The 20,701-nt window shown below is 43.5% G+C and overlaps 1 protein-coding gene across 1 annotated transcript in view; it reads right to left on the reverse strand.

Annotated features, from left to right (window-relative positions):
• ANK3 (ankyrin 3) overlaps nucleotides 1-20,701 on the reverse strand; it is a 320,808-nt gene that overhangs the window by 84,749 nt on the left and 215,358 nt on the right. The window contains exons 24-25 of the mRNA XM_084845353.1: nucleotides 6,971-7,094; nucleotides 1,818-1,920 (exon numbers count right to left, since the gene is read on the reverse strand). Coding sequence (XP_084701479.1) covers nucleotides 1,818-1,920; nucleotides 6,971-7,094 — 227 coding nt within the window. The remainder of the gene's footprint in view (nucleotides 1-1,817; nucleotides 1,921-6,970; nucleotides 7,095-20,701) is intronic.

Consider the following 20,701-nt stretch of genomic DNA (forward strand, 5'->3'; position numbering starts at 1 on the left):
AGATGGGGAAAGAATTAAACACCTTCACCCTTTCTGCATACTCCTCTGCTCCAAATCCCCCTCCAACCTTTTAAAAAGGGGGCTGCTGGGATTGTGTTATGTGCATTTCATGTGATCTCATTAGGCTCCCTTTCCTTATTCTTTTTCAAAAATTCAAGTTGACAACTCTGTGCCAAATGAGCCTATCCAAGTATAGGCAAGACCCAGAGAATGTCCTACCATACAGCTATCCAGATTATCCCTGCTTTGATCTCTTGTCAATTCCTTTTTTAAAGCACTAGTTTAGCAAAACAAAGCAAGATTTTGTTATTTAATTAAATGCTCCCATGTTAGCAGACAGCTATATGTAGCTGGAAGGATCTTCCTGGAACTCTCTCCCTGCAACTATGCTGGCTTTGGCCTGTGGATTCCAGCCACAGAAAAGTGGTGTCCAAACTCCACAATGCCTCAGGTTAACTGTATCTCTTATCATTTATCTAACATTTATCTAACATATTTATCAGATATGTTTTCAAACCACAAAAAGAAACCATACCTCTGCCAATGACATACAGCACTATATGAAATATAGAGATTCACTCCTTAATTCACAAAAAGCTTTTGACACATATTCATTCTACATTACTTCTTATTGCTCCTGAATGATGTCCAATAATATCAGTATTGATGAGGAAAATAGCAATACCAGGGTGGCAAGTTCTAATGGATTGACTGGTTTGATTAGTGGATTGATTCATTGACCTATGATTTAAAATTTAACTTTTGATTAACTGGGAATGTTGATAACTTCAAAACCTGTAGAAATTGATTTATGAAGGAGCTCATACACCACGTAGGCTATGTAGTCCCTCGGTCACATACTGCAGCCCATTAGTGGCTTGATAAACCTGTTTTGCTGCTGGCTTGGGGCTGCAGTAATATGGGGATTATCAAGCACCTGGTGGGCCAAAATATGTCGCTTGTTAGGTCAAAAATAGTGTGCATGTGGTGAAGAAAAAACTCCATAGCAGGGCTGGAGAACTCCTGGCCCAGATGCCTGAAAAGGCCGATGTGAAGGGTAGGGGAGGTCTCCATGGGGGGTTCTTTATCTGGCCTAGCAACTTCTTCCCCTGGTCTCGGGCAAAAGCTCTTATCCCTGATCAGCTCAGCAGCTGATTGGCGATAAGGGCTTTCCCCTGCTTAGCTCTGAAAAAGGCTCCCTTTCTCTGTGTTTCGCAAAGGAAAGCACTTGTCTCCAGTCAGCTGTTGGTTGGACATGAGCTATTCCCTCAGGGACAGAGAGGAATGGGGAGGAAGTTTCTGAGAGAGTCAGTTCTGCCTGCTTCTGAGTCTTGTCCTGCCTGCTTCTGAGTTATCATGCAGAGGCTTGTTCTGCTTATTTGTAAATACATATGATGCTCATGATTACTTCTGAGTAGGCATGCAGAGGCTTGGTGTTTGGGATGTATTTGAAAGTGCTGTTAAGTGATTCTTTCCTGCTTACTTCTGGGTAGACATCCAGAGGCTTGTCCTGCTTGTTTGTGAGTAGACAGGCTTCTCATGAGTACTTCTGAGTACAGACATGCTTCCTTCTATAAACTTGTAACAATGGAATTTTGGGGAGGGGGTTGGATTTTTTTCCAGCCCCCTCCAATTTTTTCTTTGGGCCCTGAGAGCTTCTCCAAAATGAAATCCAGCCCTTAGGCTGAAAAAGGTTCTTTGCTTACTCAAAGTCTACAGGTTCCAGCAGAAGAGTAGGCTGACCTACAAGACAAACGTCTGGCACACATATTTATCTAAATACAATGCACCAAGCTAGAGAAGTAGAGAGAACTCACCGGATCCTTAGATGGCACCAGTAGTTCTTCGATCATCATGCTGTCCCGGGCGTAAGAGCTTCTGTTCAATGTGTAGGACCTATCCGAACTGAAGGAGCGGAGGCTGGTTGTATTTACAATTTACCACAGAGTGTGAAGGTGACAATGAGATGAACAAAAGAAAAATTAATGCTTGCAACTTCCAGGGAACAAGCTAAAGATCATAAAATAAGTGTAACTAATGAAACAGAATGTTCAAGGATGCTAAAACTGGACTTTTAAAACAGATTTTAAGAGGGTTTTCCCCAATGGTTGGATCCAAAGGGTGTGTTCCTTTCGTCTGACAGAGAAGCTCCTTTTATCAGAGGGAGGGAACCTTTGAATCCAACCCACTGACTGCAACCTAGTGCACACTTTTCTAAGAGTAAGTAAGCCCCACTGAACTCAGTGGGACTTATTGCTAAGCAGATATACAGAGGATTGCCCTGACTGTTATTACATTCATTTAAATTCAGGGTAATATATAGTTGGCTTTCAGATATATGTATTAAAATATATACTCAAATTATGTGCAGTGTAATCCAAAGTATGCTTACTCAAAGTGTAAACACAGCTGAGTTCAATGGGACTCTCTAGTATGCATGTTTAAGATTTATGACTTACTCCACAAATGTCTAAGCCATCCTTCCCCAACCTGATGCCCTCCAGATGTGTTGGACTGCAACTTCCAGCATTCCCCAGCCATGGGCAGGGGAGAATGCTGGGAGTTGTAGTCCATCACATCTGGAGGGCAGTACATTGGGGAATGCTGTCCTAGCCTGAAGGAGGCTCCTCTGCCCTTGACTGCCATGCATCTGGGATATATCCAGAACCTGTGATTTCTACCTTTGCAAAGATGCAATAAGGAGAAAAGCTAAGCTTGCTAACTTTCTCTCCAACAAGTAGCTACTGCAGATAAAGAGACTCCTTTTAGATGAGGAGCTGCCAACCACAGACAACTGGTAGAACACATGCCACGTATGCAGAGATCCCAGGTTTAGTCTGTACTGATTTCAAGTTCAATAGTAATAGACTCTCCTCCACAAGTAAAGGAACAAAATCATATCAGTCTGTTTCCCAACAGAATGCAGAACAGGATGATCTAGATGGAGGGAGGAGGCAGACATTCTAGATGCGTGTATGTCTGGTGACTGTCTCAGAGGTGCTTGAATCCACGTGGGTATTTCTGCATGGTTGGTTTTGTGGCTGGTTAGGAAGCATACCCAAGCCCCACAATTCGCATGTGGCTGCCTCTTCTACCTGATTCACCGTAGGTGATGCTGACCATGAACAGTAACATTTGCGATATGAAGGCCTCTTGCTTTGCAGATTAATCGCACTAGATTTAGCACGAGTCCCTCAACCTCAGTCACAAACTTACTAGATGGCTTTAGGCAACCCACTATTTTCTTAGGCTTGACCTTCTCATCTGCAATGTGGGGTTAATAGTACTACCTTCTCTTACATAGCTGTTGTAAGGATTACTAAGATAAAGTATGGGATACACTTGGAACACTAGAAATGCACTAAATAAATACTGATATATCTGTCTGTCTGCAAACTTCTCTGGAAGTTTAGAAGAAAACAATTTGAATATACAGAGACCAAGGAAAATGCTCGGTCTCTGTGTTTTGAATATTAACCCTGGAAGCTACATAGAGCATATGTTAGAAAACATGCCACACATTCAGACATGCTTGCTGTTGTGACTGAAAAGAAAGAAAAAGGTCAAACAAAATAACTGCATACAGCAAAAACAAATGCTTTTGAACTATTTTTTAAATGTATACAGCTCTTTAACAGCTTATGACATGCACTTTGCACTTCAGAATAAAACTTCTATAAGATTCCATCCCAACATATAACTCATTTAGAATATTCCGGCTGGTGCTTGACCCCATCAACTTGAACAGGAAGCAGAACTGGGCTCAGGATTATTAAAACCATTCACCTTTTTCAATATGTAAGTGTAATGAAATCAAGTCATATGTTATGTTGCAGTAACCAAAATAGCATTATCTAACATGGGACACAACTGAAAACGTCACATCACAATGCTGAATTAAAAAAAATGTTTTTATGAGGAATGGCAAAAGCAGAGAAATGTCACAAGGGCGCCATGCTTTCTTACCTGACCTTAGGACTAATTTTAGGAATGTACAGGGGAAAAGAAACAAGGAGAGAGAGAAATCAAAGAATCAGACAGTAAAAAAAGCACAATGCTGTAGCTGGATGACTTAGACATTTAATGTAATTCATTGCGTATTGTTACACACAGATTCAGTCACATGACAGAAGTCCATGTGCAGTTTTGGCTATATACAATGTGTTATACCAGTGGTTTTCAATCTGTGTTCTAGGGCAGGGATGGCAGATGTCAACACCCAGCATTCCTGGCCATGCTGGCAGGGGTTTCTGGAAATTGAAGTCCAAAACATCTGGAGATTTACCTTCTCCAGTTTCCCTAGAACCCTTGTTCTAGGGAATCCTGGGGTCCCTCAGAATCTTATCAAGTGTGCCTCAATGAGAAGATTAGTAATGACAGAGAAATAAAACTTATTCCTCCACTCCTGACTTTCCCATTATTGGGATAGGCTGTAGCTCACTGGCAGAGCATATGTTTTATGTGCAAAAGGTTCCATGTTCAGTCTTTGGCCTCTCCACTTAAAAGGTCCTTAGGTAGCAGGTGACAGGAAAAATCTGTGCCCGAGACCCTCAAGAGCTGCTATACTGGGCTAGTTCAGGGGTGGGCAACATGTACACCCAATTGGTGGTGGTGGTGGTGGTGCAGGGAATCACAGAACAAGTTAAATGGTTTCCTTTTAGTGCTCCATAGTGGTTTATCACCAAATTTCAGCGGCAAACCACTGATATTTTTTACAGGCAAAAATGGCCCCTGGGCTTCCCAAAGTTGCCCGCCACTGGGCTAAATGAACAAATAGCTTGGCCTAGTATGTTCCCCTGCAACACACAGGGCACATGTAGTTCGTGTAGGATGATGGGCAGGCCCAACTGAGTACGCAGTCTAGAATATGCCCCAGAATCATCTGCAACATGCAGCGGCTCCCTGGCAGACAAGCTGACGTGGAAAGGATTCCCTGCAAAGTAAACCACTTAAAAACCATTCTGTGTTAAATGGAAGATTTTTAAAAGCCCCAGCCTGAGCACACATCTGTGCATTTATCTCAGTGGCATCAACAGGGGATCTGCAGTGCATAGATGTGATTAGGTGTCCATTTTTTCCTCTGAGTATATCACACATGTAAGATATTGTAGATGTAAACATGAGCTACATAGTGACAAATAATGTTACTGTTAAATCTGAAGTATGTGAATGTTAAGGCTCTATCAAAGAATCGAAGAGGAGCAGAGCCTACCAAGGATTTCCAATCAATAGTAGAGAATTCAGTTGTGATGCTGTCCCATTACCATCTGCAAGATGTGTAGGTATGTTGAGCCCTTACTGATCCGCTAAGTACTACCCAGCAATTGCTACTAAGATACACTTTGCTAAGCTTAATTTTACATTAACTGAACTTTATGCAATTTGGACAAGTCATTCTTGCTTATCTTGCCTGGGTATTTCCAGAATACTTTCTACATACATAATTAAAGAGAAAGTTGAATAAATTACCCAAATTTATACACGAAGCAAGAGGATACAGTGCAAAGTTAGGGTGCATGCTTCTGCAGCAAATGCAGCCACAATAATCAAGACTGTAAAGATACAAACATCTAGGTTTTACCTTGTGGGAGGTGGCACTCCCTGTTAGACAATGAAAGAACGTTTTACAACAGATCATTAAACTATAGGAAAATGTCCTCAGGGCTCCGGCTTGTGGGGTTTAATTATTACCTTCAAAATAATTCTACTGTCTGTAAACAGACTACTAATCCACAACCGTGGAAATAAATCTCTGAATGACTTGTGGTGCCTCATTTGTTTCAGATGCTAGATGAGGCAGGAAATCTGAAGCAGAAATTCCCAATAATATAAACATTTGCATGTCTTGAAGTGCAAAGATGGCAATCAGTCATGTAAAATCTCTGACCTATTTCTCCTCCTTTGCAAGAAAACTGCATATTGCTTTGGCAAAAAAAACCCAAACATTGCAAAGGATTTAGGGAATTTTGTAACAATTTGCAAAGAGATGGAGGGAGAAATCCTACCGGGATAGGCAGCCGCCTCCAAACTCGGAGGCGACCGCCTATCCAATGCAGGGCAGGAGAAGTGCGATGGGGATTGTCCCCTCCGCGCTTCAGCTGCCCTGCATTTGCGGCTAGACAGCCGATTTCAGCTCTCTAGCAACGGGAAGGCAAAGTGGGGGAAGCGGCTGCCGGACAACATGTTGGATGTGGCGTACCAGCATTTCCACCTTCCCCGCCTTGGAACGCCCTGTTTTCACTGCTCTGCACTCCTCTTCTGAGCACACAGTGCGGGGCTGTTCCGAGCTGCCTGCGGGGCAGCATGGGGTGGGGGGAAGGTTGAGCACGGGCTCAGAGGTTGGTTCCCAGAAACTGATGTATCCTATGGCCATCTAGCCACTGACTAGAGGCCATAGGATTGCTCCTTTAGTCTTTAAAAAATATATAATTATTATTCTCCATCTACATCTTTGGGGAAAAGAAAGGAATTGGATTAGCCAAGCAACCATTCTTCCCTTTTTTTTGGCATGAGCCTATGTTGTTATTCATTCTTGGGGGTGAGGTACTGGGGGCGGGGGGGGGGGATGGTGTAGATAAGAATTACAATCAACTGATTGAACAAAAGCTTTTTTTCCTTCCTGGCAAAATGGCCATTGTGGGCTAAATGGTCTGGCTCATAAATAGAGGCTTCCAGCTGTTTCCAAAGGAGCACTTCTGATATATCTAGAGCATGAGCAGATATGCGTGTGTGCGTGTGTGTGTGTTTAAGTGAAGACTTAATATGCTCTGAACTATTGCCATAACAAAGCCATCATGGAGGGCAGGGAAAGCATGACACTAAATAATAGAAGCACATTTTAAAGACTGAGAGCAATCAGGCAGCCAAATTATGGGACATGGTTTAGCTTCTGAAAAAGGGAAAAGGTGATAAAATGCACTAAGTTGGTGCATTTGTTGTAAAGTGCATATGTGAAAAACATGCTGAATACCTGGCAGAACGGGCTCCTAGGCTGAAGCCCATGTATCCTTCTGCGGGCAGAGAATCATCTCCCAGTTCTTTTAGATCCTGTGGGCCAAGATACTTGTCCGTATCTCCTGTCATTGCATCTTCACCTGCCAGCACAAAAAGCAGGCTGAAATCAGAAGCTACACAGAGCTGAATGTTTTATTTAACAAATGCATACTGCCCTTCAGCATGGTTGCTAGAAAGTAAACTCTCTGTGGTTTCGCCTGCTATAGTATTATAAATGTCAATTACCTGTTATCTGCATGACTTTTTTTTAAGATAACCCATTCAGGAATGAATATATACTTAAGCATGAAGAATGACATTTATCCCTGTAAATCATAAGAAACCAGAGAATAACAGATTCATAGAATAACAAAGGCCAAGGTGACAACCACCCAGAAATGACCTGCTGTCTCATCCCATTGCCATAGATTCCACTCCCTCTGCACTGTTCTTTCACCTCTGAGTTGGCAACTGGGGTGAAACAAAGATGAAACACCTCAAAAGGCTGGATTCAACCTAGCAGCTTCCAGTTGCTGATTCCTTATCTGAGACCTTTGTGAACAAAACCTCCACTCTCACAACCCCTGCACAACACACACAAAGCTAAGGCCCACAAAACACAGATGAGTTCATCTTCCATGTTCAAAAACACTAATTCCACTGCAATTTCCCACTCATATTTATACCTTTATTGGCTTTATGGTTAAATTAGGTGTTAAAGGTCATCAGTGCTGTATAGCCCTAGAGAGGTAAAGCCAGACTGCGGTGCTGATTTTGACCCAGATAACGTCTCCTGCTACTATAATCTGATGTTCTGACAATTAACCATTCATTTATTGCCAACAGTGTGCAAGATAGTGATGAGATCACTAAAAAAGACACATTACCTGTCCAGAGGGTATACAATCTAGATGAGACAGTAAAAGGAAAGAGGCTGACAATTTGGATATTCAAACCCTTCCACTTTGGAGTTCCAGTTCCTGAATTTCACCAGTAAATGTCTGAGTAAAATACAGCTATCGATACAATTTCAGAGGTTTCTAGAAATGTGTACTACTTTTTAAAGTAACAGTCTTGGAGAGTTTTACACATGACTGTTTTCCTCTTATTAGCACTATATTATGGGGTATGGGTATTGTAGTCTCAAGGCTGCATAAACACCAAGGGCCAGTGCAGCCCACTCTTTTAACTATGGTTAAAGGAGCAGGGTGAGATCACATACAACTTCTTCCAACCCCTCCCCATCTGTGGCTCCACTCCCCCCACCTCTACCACCTGTGCCAGGCTTAGCCATGTAAATACTGTGCTTAACCACAGTTAATGCTAACCATACTTCTCTGTTAACCAGGGTTTTGAAGTCAGCTTCCAATTCTGGTTATGTTCAGTGCCAACATAATGCTTAATTATGGGTAAAGTTGGTGGGTCAATTGTGGATTCAGGCTCCTTCTCACTAGCTCATCCCTAGATGTAACCATGTTTAAGAGATCAGTGGTATTACATCTGTACTGGGCCCAAGTTTTATTTGGTACATGAATGTTTTGCTTACAAGAATGGCATAAATGGGTTAAAACATTGACAGCCCAAACATAATTGGTTTCAGAATGGCCAACAGAATTTTCAGAGGAGGATACGGAAGTGACGGAATCATAATATTCAACTTGAATTTAGAAGAATGGGAGCTGTAGTTTTCATCAGCACATCTAACTGATGCATGACATGAGTAGGGGAGAAAGACAGAAGAGATTCAAGAGGCAGAGGAGTTACAGGTAAGGCAAGTCTCAGGGAATTTAGGAAAGACTATGTAAAAGAAAGAAAAAAACAATGATATATAGGTGAAAATATAATAAACTACAAAAAGCCACCTTATTACAGAAACATCTCTCCAAGGGCTAATAAAGACTTCACCTATCCCAGTAAAGCAATAGTTCACAAAGTGTGGGGCAAACCCTGAGGCAGGGGACTCAAGAGTTTCAGAGAGGGAAATGATCCTGCAACAGGCAGATCCAGAATCACTTTCCTCCCAAGAGCAGAGGTTTAGCACTGTATTGAAATCAACCAAACTGCTATGCTACGCTAACCTCAGAAGCTATGGAGAGGCAGAGAACATATTTGAGCTTCCTGCCATGGGAGCTCTGCCCTCCCCCAAATCCTGTCTCCTTCTCTGGCATGTTTTAGGAGGGAGTATAAGATGCTCTGTTCTAGTCCTCTCCACTTCACATAACAGCAGTGGACTGCATACATACTGCCAAGTGTGATGTTTGTGTGTGCTTGTTTGCCAAAAAAGGGGCTACCAATAGCTTAGAAGGCTCAGAAGGCAAAGTTTAGAAGGGCCCCCGAGTTGTTGTCATTGTTGCTTTAAAAGTATGAGAAAAACACAATGGTACCACACCTGCCAATAAATCCTGTGTCTTGATAATATGAAAACATTATGTGTGGATACTCTACAGTCCTTCCTTGCAAACTGTGGTCTCCAGGTTTAGTTGTAGGTATGATACATCCCACACTGGTGTTCCCCCCCACCCATGAATTAGCTAAAAAAAATTAAACTGTAATGTCTGAATAACACTTGAATTGGTACTAAAACACAACTTCTAGAGTTAACAGAACTTTCGACAAGGGCCGCTTCATGTATGACATTCTACACCCATGTAAGTAAAATATCACACTGAAGCTGCTCTAAATCTAAAATAGCAATAGTATTGAATATCAACTGAACTAGATGCCCAGTGTAGTTGCTGCTTCCCTAGAATTCCTCAAATCACAATCCTGCAAAGAACAAAAACTGCCCCTTTAATGTAAAAGTAAAGCAGCATAGCCATGGAAGGGTTAACAAACAGCAACTCACTTTCACCAACTTAATCTACACCCCATTATGTCATGGTCAAAGCTACATTCCAACAGTGAGAAAGATATTCGAAAATAGGCCCTTGCGGTTTTAGGGTTCTCTTTTCTGTCCCCTGCTTAATTTAGAGTCTGGTAGCTCATTCCATGCATAAATTCATCCCTTGTCTCTTTCTTTCTTGGGTAAATGTTTGGATTGCCCAAACATTGCTCAACAGAAATGCATTTCACAAAGAGCATTCTCAGGGCGACTGAAACCACATCTATCCCCCATCCCACCCCATGTCTAAGGTTCTGCAGAGTTTAGGTTCAGTATTCCTTTTGTGGGGGGCGGGGGCGGGTAAAGAACATGAATAAGGCCCCTCTTTTAAGCTACCAATCAGTTCTAAAAATACCCACTTCAGTTAGCTGCTGCCTTGCAATCGACAAAATAACAGATCAGCTTTCTTCCTGCAGCCCAGCACCCACAATTACTTTAAAGAACAATTTTTAAAGCTTAGAAGTCTATCCGAAATATTTCACAAGAGAACAGAAAATCAGAAAAAAATGAAAACCACAGCAAATACTAAGGTAGAAAAGTCTTACTGTTTTGGAAAGCCATTTTCACCCGCCTGGTCTACAATTTTTTTTCCTGTCTCTTGATGTTTCCAAGAATTCCTAGTAGTCCTATTAAGTCTTTAAGCAGCGATTTATAGTTAATCTCCAAACCAGTATAAGAACCTAATCTCTGTGGGTCATATTCACTTTCCACACACCAGCTGTGCTCTTCTTAACATCTTGATGTCTTCCAATGCATGCATTTTACGAAATGTGCGCCTTTGTCCTCTGAACCCCAAGAAGAGGGGTTCCTTTCAAATGAAAAACGAAACAAATGTGTGTTTTTTAAAAAGCAAAAATTGACAGCTGCTGTTGGAGGCAAAGATCCTGTAAAAAAAAAAAGAAGCAACAACTCCCCAACTCTACATCCTTCCAAAGTGTCTTCTGATTGGATTGCAAACTTCTCTGGCAAGCCTCTAACAAGACGACTGAATGGTGACATACAGACAAGCGCTTGAGTTATTTGTATGTAAATCAGGGCACAGCTTGGGTGTCAGGGTTTTTTCCTCTTCTCCCTGTAATTTGATATTAACCCTTCTAGGTGAAACATGCAGGCACTGGGACAGGCTGAAATCATATCGCAACAGCACGTCGCTGGAGGGGAAGGGGGTTGTTCTGCTAAAATTATATTAGTAAATAACTTTTACAGGGGCTAAGAGAGAAAGAAGCTTAGAAGGGGCTGCCCACTGAGTGGTGGAGGGAGGAGTGGGAGTTCAGATCTTAGCTCAAGAGGAAACAAACCCGGCAGCATTTCTTTCCAGATATCTTCAGGTGAAGGAATGAAAGGCAGTTGGGATCTCTTTTGTCTGCTGAAATCAGAAGCCTGGGGAATATCCACCTTCCACAGCGAGTACAACGATGGTTATCTGCTCTCTGTTCCAACGGACTGCCAGAGGAGGTTATAAGAGAAGCAACTCTTCCCTGCCCCCACCCCCAATCCCACCCCAGAGCCGCTGGTGATATAGGCAGCTGCTTACTGTAGCTGGTTTTGTTAATCATTAACATCAGCAACTTTCACATTTCATACAGCAACAAAAGGGAGAGTACACCCATCTGTCAGCACCATGGAGCCTCCAAAAGGGAGGATAAGACTGTGTACAGTGGTGGAATGTCTGGTTCAGCCAGAAGATTGCACACGCTCCAAGTGTGCCTATTTAACAGGTACGATCTGTATCTCCCCCCCCCCCCATGAGCTCTACATGCCCCTGTGCTGGTCAACATCTACATAAAACCTCTGGAGAAGGTTATCTGGAGGGGTAGGCTGAGGTGCCATTAATATGCAGATGGCACCCAGCTTTACCTCTCTTTTTCATCAAATCCAGCTGAGGCAGCAGCTGTTCCGAATCAGGGCCTGGGCATGGTAATGGACTGGATGAGGGCCAATAAACTGAGACTCAGTACAGACAAGATGGCGGTACTGTTAGTGGGTGGTTCGTCTGCCCAGCTAGGTGATGTTCAACCTGTTCTGGAGAGGGTTGCACTCCCTCTAAAGGATCAGGTTCATAGTTTGGAGGTGCTCTTGGACCATAAACTGTCATTTGAGGCACAGGTGAACTCAGTGGCCCAGAGCACTTTTTATCAGCTTAGGCTGATATACCAACAACCCCCTTATCTGGACAGAGATCGCCTAGCTATAGTTATCCATGCTCTGATAACCTCTTGTTTGGATTACTGTAATGTGTTATACATGGGACTGCCCTTTGAAAACAGTCCAGAAATTTCAACTGGTCCAAAACAGGGCAGCAAGATTGTTAACAGGAGCTGGCCAATGGGATCACATTACGCCACTACTTTTCCAGCTGCACTGACTGCCAGTCCATGTTCCGGCCCAGTTCAAAGTGCTGGTATTAACATTCAAAGCCCTAAACGGCTTGGGGCCAGGTTATCTGAAGGATTGTCTCCTCCCACATATACAGTCAGGGCCAGAAATATTGGAACAAGGATAACTGTTTTGGCAGTTGGCTTCTGCTTCATTGACTACGCTAAAGCCTTTGATTGTGTGGATCACAACAAACTGTGGCAAATTCTTAAAGTGATGGGAGTACCAGACCACCTTACCTGTCTCCTGAGAAACCTGTACGAGGGTCAAGAAGCAACAGTAAGAACCAGACATGGAACAACTGAGTGGTTCAAAATTGGGAAAGGACTACAACAAGGCTGCATATTGTCACCCTGCTTATTTAACTTATATGCAGAGTACATCATGAGAAACGCCGGGCTGGATGAATCACAGGTCGGAATTAAGATTGCCGGGAGAATTATCAACAACTTCCGATATGCAGACGATACCACCCTAATGGCAGAAAGTGAAGAGGATCTAAAGAGCCTCTTGTTGAGGGTGAAAGAGGAGAGTGCAAAAGCTGGTTTGAAACTCAACATTAAAAAAACTAAGATCATGGCATCTGGCCCCATCACTTCCTGGCATATAGAAGGGGAAAAAATGGAAGCTGTGACAAATTTTATTTTCTTGGGCTCCAAGATCACCGCAGACAGTGACTGTAGCCATGAAATTAAAAGACGCTTGCTCCTTGGGAGGAAAGCTATGGCAAACCTAGACAGCATAGTAAGAAGGAGAGACATCACCTTGCCGACAAAGGTCCGTCTAATCAAACCTATGGTTTTCCAGTAGTAATGTATGGCTGTGAGAGCTGGACTATAAGGAAGGCTGAGCGCCGAAGAATTGATGCTTTCGAACTGTGGTTCTGGAGAAGACTCTTACGAGTCCCCTGGACTGCAAGGAGTCCATCCTAATTGAAATCAACCCTGACTGCTCATTGGAAGGACAGATACTGAAGCTGAAGCTCAAATATTTTGGCCACCTAATGCGAAGAGAAAACTCTCTAGAAAAGACCCTGATGCTGGGAAAGACTGAAAGCAAAAGGAGAAGGGGACAGCAGAGGATGAGATGGCTAGATAGCATCACCAATGCAATGAATATGAACTTGAGCACGCTCCGGGAGAGAGCGCAGGACAGGAAGGCCTGGCGTGCTATGGTCCATGGGGTCACGAAGAGTCGGACACGACTGAACAACAAACTCTGTACATCACCACATTGAAGTTGAAAGGAAACACACCCAGATGGGAGCAAAGTCAGGACTTTCAGTAATTCAAGGGGTTTGACAAAAGTGGGGCACTAACCATTCAGGAACGACAGCCAGTGGCATACACACATACCCATCGTTGGTGGCTCATAGTAGGGATGTACGAAAGTCACTTACCTTTAACGAAATTTGATTCGCGGTGGGGGGGAGGTGCTCCGTCCCTCCCCTCTGAAATTCTGGCCGGGGGGGGGGAGGTGCTCCATCCCTCCACCCCCGAATCCTGGCTGGCCGGGGCGCAAATGGCGGTGGCCGTAGCTGCCGCCGTTTGCGTCCCTGCAGTCAGCCGTGATAGGCTACGTAAATGTTTACGTAGCCTATCACGGCTGAGTAAAAAACAACAACCCCCCCCGCGCGTACGCAAATGGTGGCGCCCATGGGCGCCTCCATTTGCGTTCCTTATTTTGGCACGTCTAGTCTACGTAAACATTTACGTAGACTACGGTGAAAATAAGGGGAACACAAATAGCGTAGACGCTACGCTATTTGCGTTCCCCTTATTTTCGCTGTAGTCTACGTAAATGTTTACATAGACTAGACGTGCCAAAATAAGGAACGCAAATGGCGGCGCCCATGGGCGCCGCCATTTGCGTACGTGTGGTTTTGTTTTACTCAGCTGTGATAGGCTACGTAAACATTTACATAGCCTATCACGGTATTTTTTAAAAATCTAGCTGTGATAGGCTATGTAAATCTTTACGTAGCCTATCACTTTTTTTTTTTTTTAAATTGGAAATGGCGGCGGCGGCAGCCGGTTGGAAGACCGGCCGCCGCTGCCGAACCGCCGCCGGAGCCGCCACCGCCAGGAGGATTTGCCCAAGTTAAGTCCCATCCTGGGGGGGGGGCGGGGGGGCAGACCGTTTCGCCACCAATTTCGGGGGGCCGAATGCGCTGGCATTCGGCCTCCCGGAGATTTGTGGCGAAATTCTCTGACATCCCTACTCATAAGTAATGGAACAAACCAACATCATCTCAGACTTAAGGATTGCCTTTAATACCTGGATGAAAATCCTTTGCAGACAATGACTCCCTGAAGTCTGGAACCCATGGACATGACCAAATGCTAAGTGTCCTCCTTCGAGATGCTTTGCCAGGCTTTTACTGCAGCTGCCTTCAGCTGCTGCTTGTTTGCGGGTCTTTCTGCCTTCAGTCTTGTCCTCAGTAAGTGAAAAGCATGCTCTATTGGGCTGAGACCAGGTGACTGACTTGGCCATTGAAGAACATCCCACTTCTTTGCCTCGAGAAACTCTTGGGTAGCTTTTGCTGTATGTTTTGGGTCATTATCCATCTGCAATATGAAGCGGCGTCCTATCACTTTGGCAGCATTCAGCTGAATCTGAGCAGAAAGTATAGCCCTATACACTTCAGAATTCATCCTGCTGCTTTTCTCAGCAGTCAGGTCATCAATAAACACCAGTGACCCAGTTCCATTGGCAGCCATACATGCCCATGCCATAACACTGCCTCCACCATGTTTGACAGATGATGTGGTATGCTTTGGCTCATGAGCTGTTCCTTTCCTTCTCCAGACTTTTCTCTTCCCATCATTCTGATACAAGTTAATCTTGGTTTCACCAGTCCAAAGAATCTTATTCCAGAACTGGGCAGGCTTTTTTAGGTGTTTGCTGGCAAAGGCTAATCTGGCCTGTCTGTTCTTGAGTGTTGCCAGTGGTTTGCACCTTGTTGTGAAGCCTCTGTATTTACATTCATAAAGCCGTCTCTTGACTGTAGATGTTGACAATGACATGCCTACCTCCGCAAGAGCGTTCTTGACCTGGCTAGATGTTGTGAAAGGGTTCCTCTTCACCATGAGCAGAATTCTGCGGTCATCCACTTTAGTTGTCTTCCGTGGTCTTCCAGGCCTTTTGCTGTTGCTGAGCTTGCCAGTTAATTCCTTCTTTTTCAGGATGTTCCAAATGTTGTCTTGGCCACTCCCACTGTTTTTGCTATCTCTCTGATGGGTTTCCTCAGCCTAATGATGGCTCCTTCACTCTCATGGACACCTCTTTGGACCTCATGTTGGGAGTTCCAGTGAACAGCTACCAAATGCAAATGTAACACTTGGAACCACCTCCAGGCCTTTTCTCTGCTTGATTGGTCATGGGGCACCCAGGAAACAGGCCACACCTGGCCATGCAGCTGCTTGTCAGCCATTCATTCCATTACTTATGAGCCACCAACGATGGGGGGGGGGTGTATGCCACTGGCTGTACTTCCTGAATGGTTAGTGCCCCACTTTTGTCAAAACCCTTGAATTACAGCTGAAAGTCCTGACTTCACTCCCATCTGGGTGTGTTTCCTTTCAACTTCAAGGTGGTGGTGTACAGAGGCCAACTGTCAAAACAGTTATCCTTGTTCCAATATTTCTGGCCCTGACTGTACCTGCCTGGACCCTAAGATCATCTTCAGGGGTCCTTCTCTAGGAGTCCCTGCCAAAGGACATGAGGCAGGTGGCTACCAGGAAGAGGGCCTTTTCTGTTGTGGCACCCCGGCTGTGGAATGAGCTCCCTAGAGAGGTTGGCCTGGCACCCAGTTTGCATTCCTTTCGGTGCCAGGTGAAGACCTTTTTATTTTCCCAGCATTATTGCACTCTAGTCTTTTACTTCTGCTGTTTTAAATCTGTATTTTAAATCTCTGTATTGCCACTAGGTTTTATTCCGGTTGTACTTTTATATTGTAGTTTTGCGCTTTCATATTTTATGTTGTTTTATGTTGTACTTTGTGGTTTTAATTTTTGTGAACAGCCCAAATAGCTCCGGCTATTGGGCGGTATGGAAATGAAATGAATGAATGAATGAAAAAATTATTTCCCTTTAGTATTCTAGGAACAATGCAACTCTGTGACAATAAATATGCACAAATTCATAACATTTAGAGAGCCAGTGTGATATGCTGGGAACCGGGGACATCCAGGTTTAAATCCCCACTCAGCCATGAAGCTTATTGAGTGAACTTGGGCCTGTGACTATCTCTTAGCTAACCTACCTCACAGGGTTGTTGTGAGGAGAAAAACAAAAGGGACGAGAACCTTCTAGGCTGCTCTTGAGCTCTGGACCCACCACACACAATCTGAAGGCATGGTGTGTTCTGAAAGTGTGGTGCCAAAACTGGGAAATCCCAGTGCTGAGCACATTTCATTATCTGATAAGAAAGTGATCACAGCAAAGGGCCCCCCAGACCTTGGGCCCCAGATGTATCCCCTTTTCACTGGAAGTACACCATTGCATACCTGAAGGACCGCTTCCTCCAATACTATCTTGCTCATGCATTAAAATCTTCAGAGGAGACCCTGCTCCAGGTACTTCCAGTGGGAGAAATACGCTATGCATTTACAAAGGAGAGGGCCTTCTCTACGATGGCACCCCTACTTTGGAATGCCCTCCTGAAGGAGATACGATTGGTGCCAACTTTGCTTTCGTTTCAGCACCAAAATTAAAATGTTCCTTTTTGACCAGGCATTTAAACATTTTAAAATATATTTTTAATTCACTTGTTGAGTTTTTGTTTGGCTTGCTGGTTGGAGAGTTGCTGCTCCTTTTTTTCTTTTTCTTTTTGGCCTTTTAATTTGTAACTGTATTTTTTTAATATTGGATTTGTTTTTTAAAATGTTGTATACACTGCCCTGGGATCACTAGTGGATGAAGGATGGTTTATAAAATGTAAAAATAAATAAAAATGAGCCCCTAGGAGTTCAATGTAGCTATTACCAATGTTGTATATCAGGGATGGGGAACGTGTAGTTGTTTTGCAGTTGTTGTTGTACTGCAAATCCCACCATCCCTCACCATTGGCTATGGTGGCTTGGGCTGATGGGAGTTGGAGCCCAATGGCATCTGCACAGCTGCACATTCCTCACCCTTGCTGTACAGGCAACCAAAGTGATTAGTGGCATCCAGTTATTCACTTCTCTGGGGTACCATCTTCTTGTGAAGTAATATAATCTTATGCTCAGGGCAGAGATATCTTAATTTTGGTACAGCAGTTTGGGAATTCCTTCCCACCTCCCAGGGTGCTCCCCAGGCAGCAAGTGAAAAATATTTGCATCAGCTGAAACATTTTTTAGTCTTGTACTTGGGATAATGGAATCATATCTTGCTTTGTGGGTTTTGATGCTTTTGTACTTAGATTTTTTAATGTAAGTACATTTTCCTCTTATATTTTTATTGTGATCCTGGCCAATTTTATGTTTTTTTTAAACCTGCTTTACTGAAATCCACTGTCAGGCTGGAAACTGAGGCCATAGAACCCCAGAGCAGTTCTGATTCTGAGGAGGATCAGCAATCTGTGGGAGAGGAGCTAGCTCATCCCTCACAGGCACAGCAGCTGGCAGAGATTCCTCCTGCCGGCATTCCTGAGATAGATAGTGACCCTGGTAGTGAGAGAGTGCGGGAGGGGGGCTTGCTAGACGCTCGACGTAGACGCAGGGAGCGATGAGCGATGGAGGGTGTGGAAAGGAGGCGTAGCGCCTGTTTGGCGCGCAAGCAATGGCCACGTCCTGTGGACCCAAGGGAAAGAGGGAGGATCTCTCTCTAGCCCATAAGTTCAGGGTCTTCAAGTGATTCTCCTTCAAACGGGGACCAACTGCCTACCCGGAGCATAGGCTACTCTGCTGTTCATTGCTTAGTCGCTGGTGATTAGCATCTGAAAGAGTCATTAATTTGTAAAAGGATTAAAGCCTTGAAAAGAATCCTTTCGTCTGTGTCTTGAGTTGGCTATTGGAGTAGACTGAAAGAGGCTGCTAGGGCGCTCCTGACATCCACCTTCAGTAAATGCACAGAAATGCGGCTAAGATATTTGTAAAGAATAAATAAATATTAGCAGTTGCACTGGGCTGCATACAGGATATGTGCATTCGCTCTCCACCCCCACATCTTTCTCTGTCTCTCTCTCTCTGCCCCCATCTTCTTCTCTGTGACTGCTGGTCATTGCTCTACACCGAAGAAGAATGAAAAATGAAGGTATTCCTCTCCAAAGTACTTCTGTGTGGGCACAGCAGGAATTAGCATTCTAACCTCTTTCTCCTTGTACTGCAGGTAAACCTGCAGGAACCAAGGAAAGGAATAACACATTAATAGGACAATGCTGAGTCATTGTCTCCCTCTGATCCTGCCCTGAAACACCATATAAACTGTCAGAGGAGTATAGCATAGGTGAAAATAGAAAGGGAAGGACTGGATTGTAGTTCCACAGTTCTCTGAGGAATGTTCCACATGTACATGCTGCAGCAACCCCAGGCCTCTTGTGATTCCCTGCAGCATATTCATGGCAGGTATCACCACCACAGTTACCTGCTATAGCACAGGATTTGCTGTGTTCACAGCATGCTAAGGGGCAAAAAGTGAGAGATTAGCTTCTTTAAAGGAGATACAAACTATTTCGTAGGGAGACACAAAGTCAAGGGAGCAAAGGTAAACAAAAGATTTAGAGAATATTTAGAGACAAGAAGCTTGTCCTGTCTATGCAATAAACACAGGACCCCCCCCCCCGCCACGTTCATGCATTATTCATGTGAAGAGGTACCACAAAATGATCAGAGTAAATTTCTGGTCCCACCTACGGTGTCACATGCCTGGACTAGTCTCATCCTAGTATCCACACATTGAGCATGGATGTCTGAAGAACAGCTCCTATGCACGAGCATTTATGTGTGGAGGGGTTTAATGCAATTAATAGCAAGTGGGGTGGTGCCAGTGGTCATGCCTCCCTGGCCTTGATGTTACATGGAGGCATCCATGTTCAATGTGCAGGTGTTGGGGGCAGGGAGGTGTGTGATGTCAGAGCACTGAATGTAAGAACATAAGAAGAACCATATTGGATCAGACCAAAGGCCTATCTAGTCCAACACTGTGTTCCCACAATGGCCAAACAGATGGCTATGGGAAACCCACAAGCAGGACATGATGGGAATAGCATCCTCCCACTCATATTCCCCAGACACTGGTATACAGAGGCATACTGCCTCTGATACTGGAGCTAATATATAGCTACCTCATAACTAGTAACCACTGACAGCCTCACCCTCCATTAATTTGTCTAATCCCCTTTTAAAGCTGTCCAGGCTGGTGGCCATCACTACATCTTGTGCTATAAATTCTATAGCTTAACTATTAAGTTTAACCACTGACTACATGGAGCTTCTTCACACACTTAAAGCCTGAAGTGAGCTAATCTTTTCAAGAATGTCCAAGAAGCTGATGCCAGAACCCACAACGAATCACATATATATTAAAAAGTCAGAAACCAAATAGTTATAAAGTGGGTATAACTGTGATAGTACAATATAAATATAGTGTGTTTGTTATAAGACAATAATTACAATTGTTGTAGTTGATGAAACAGTTATTATTTGTGTTTTGGGAACCTTCTCCTTTGGTTTATCATAAGTCAGACATCGAGGGAAATATTAGAGAAAGTGATTGTTCAATTAATCTCATTGTTTAGTTCTTCCTGTGCCCTATTTTATATAGTCAGTCTCATCTTTTGATGCAATAACAATTTCATATTACTCTATTATTGGTAAAACAAATGACTTTCCATTGTGTGTGTTTTTTAATTAAAGGATCAAGCAACCTAGCTCTTTACTTGAATATTCCAGCTATTGTATCCCAACTAAGAGGACCCCACATAAAGTTAAAACTCCCTTATTCTCATAGACTTTTGAATTTATTGATTTAACAAATGTGGGGCATTTTGGCTAGGACAGAACTGTTGCAACACTTTTAGTGAAAGTTATGTTAAAGCCCAGGTTTATTTAAAACAAAGACGTTTCTTTCTTAACATGGCTGGATCTGAATACAAAAAAGGAGGGATAATTGGCAGGAGTTAAAACATGTAAGCAAACCATTCCCTTATCAGGGAAGAGGGTTTCCTGTTTCCTGAAATGTAAAGAATTCTCACCTCCAAACCATTTGCACTTCCATTCAGTTATTAATATGAGTATGATAAACTGTTAAAAGTTTGTGGAAGGAGGGGAAGTAGCTCTCTCCATTCTCCTATAATATGGCCAACAGAGTTTTGCTTTTTATGTAGCTAGTGTGCCTAGTATGCTGTCTGTGTCCAGAGTGCATAATAGCAGCCACGAACAATATATTAGGCACTCTACCAAAAATGTAGGAATTACACGAACTCTAGAGCTTGGATGTCATTTCAGATTTCACTTGGGGAAGAGGCAG

The sequence above is a fragment of the Heloderma suspectum genome, chromosome 3, assembly GCF_057233095.1.
Source record: "Heloderma suspectum isolate Gila_16-S chromosome 3, 16-S_ref, whole genome shotgun sequence".
Classification (NCBI taxonomy): Eukaryota; Metazoa; Chordata; class Lepidosauria; order Squamata; family Helodermatidae; genus Heloderma; species Heloderma suspectum.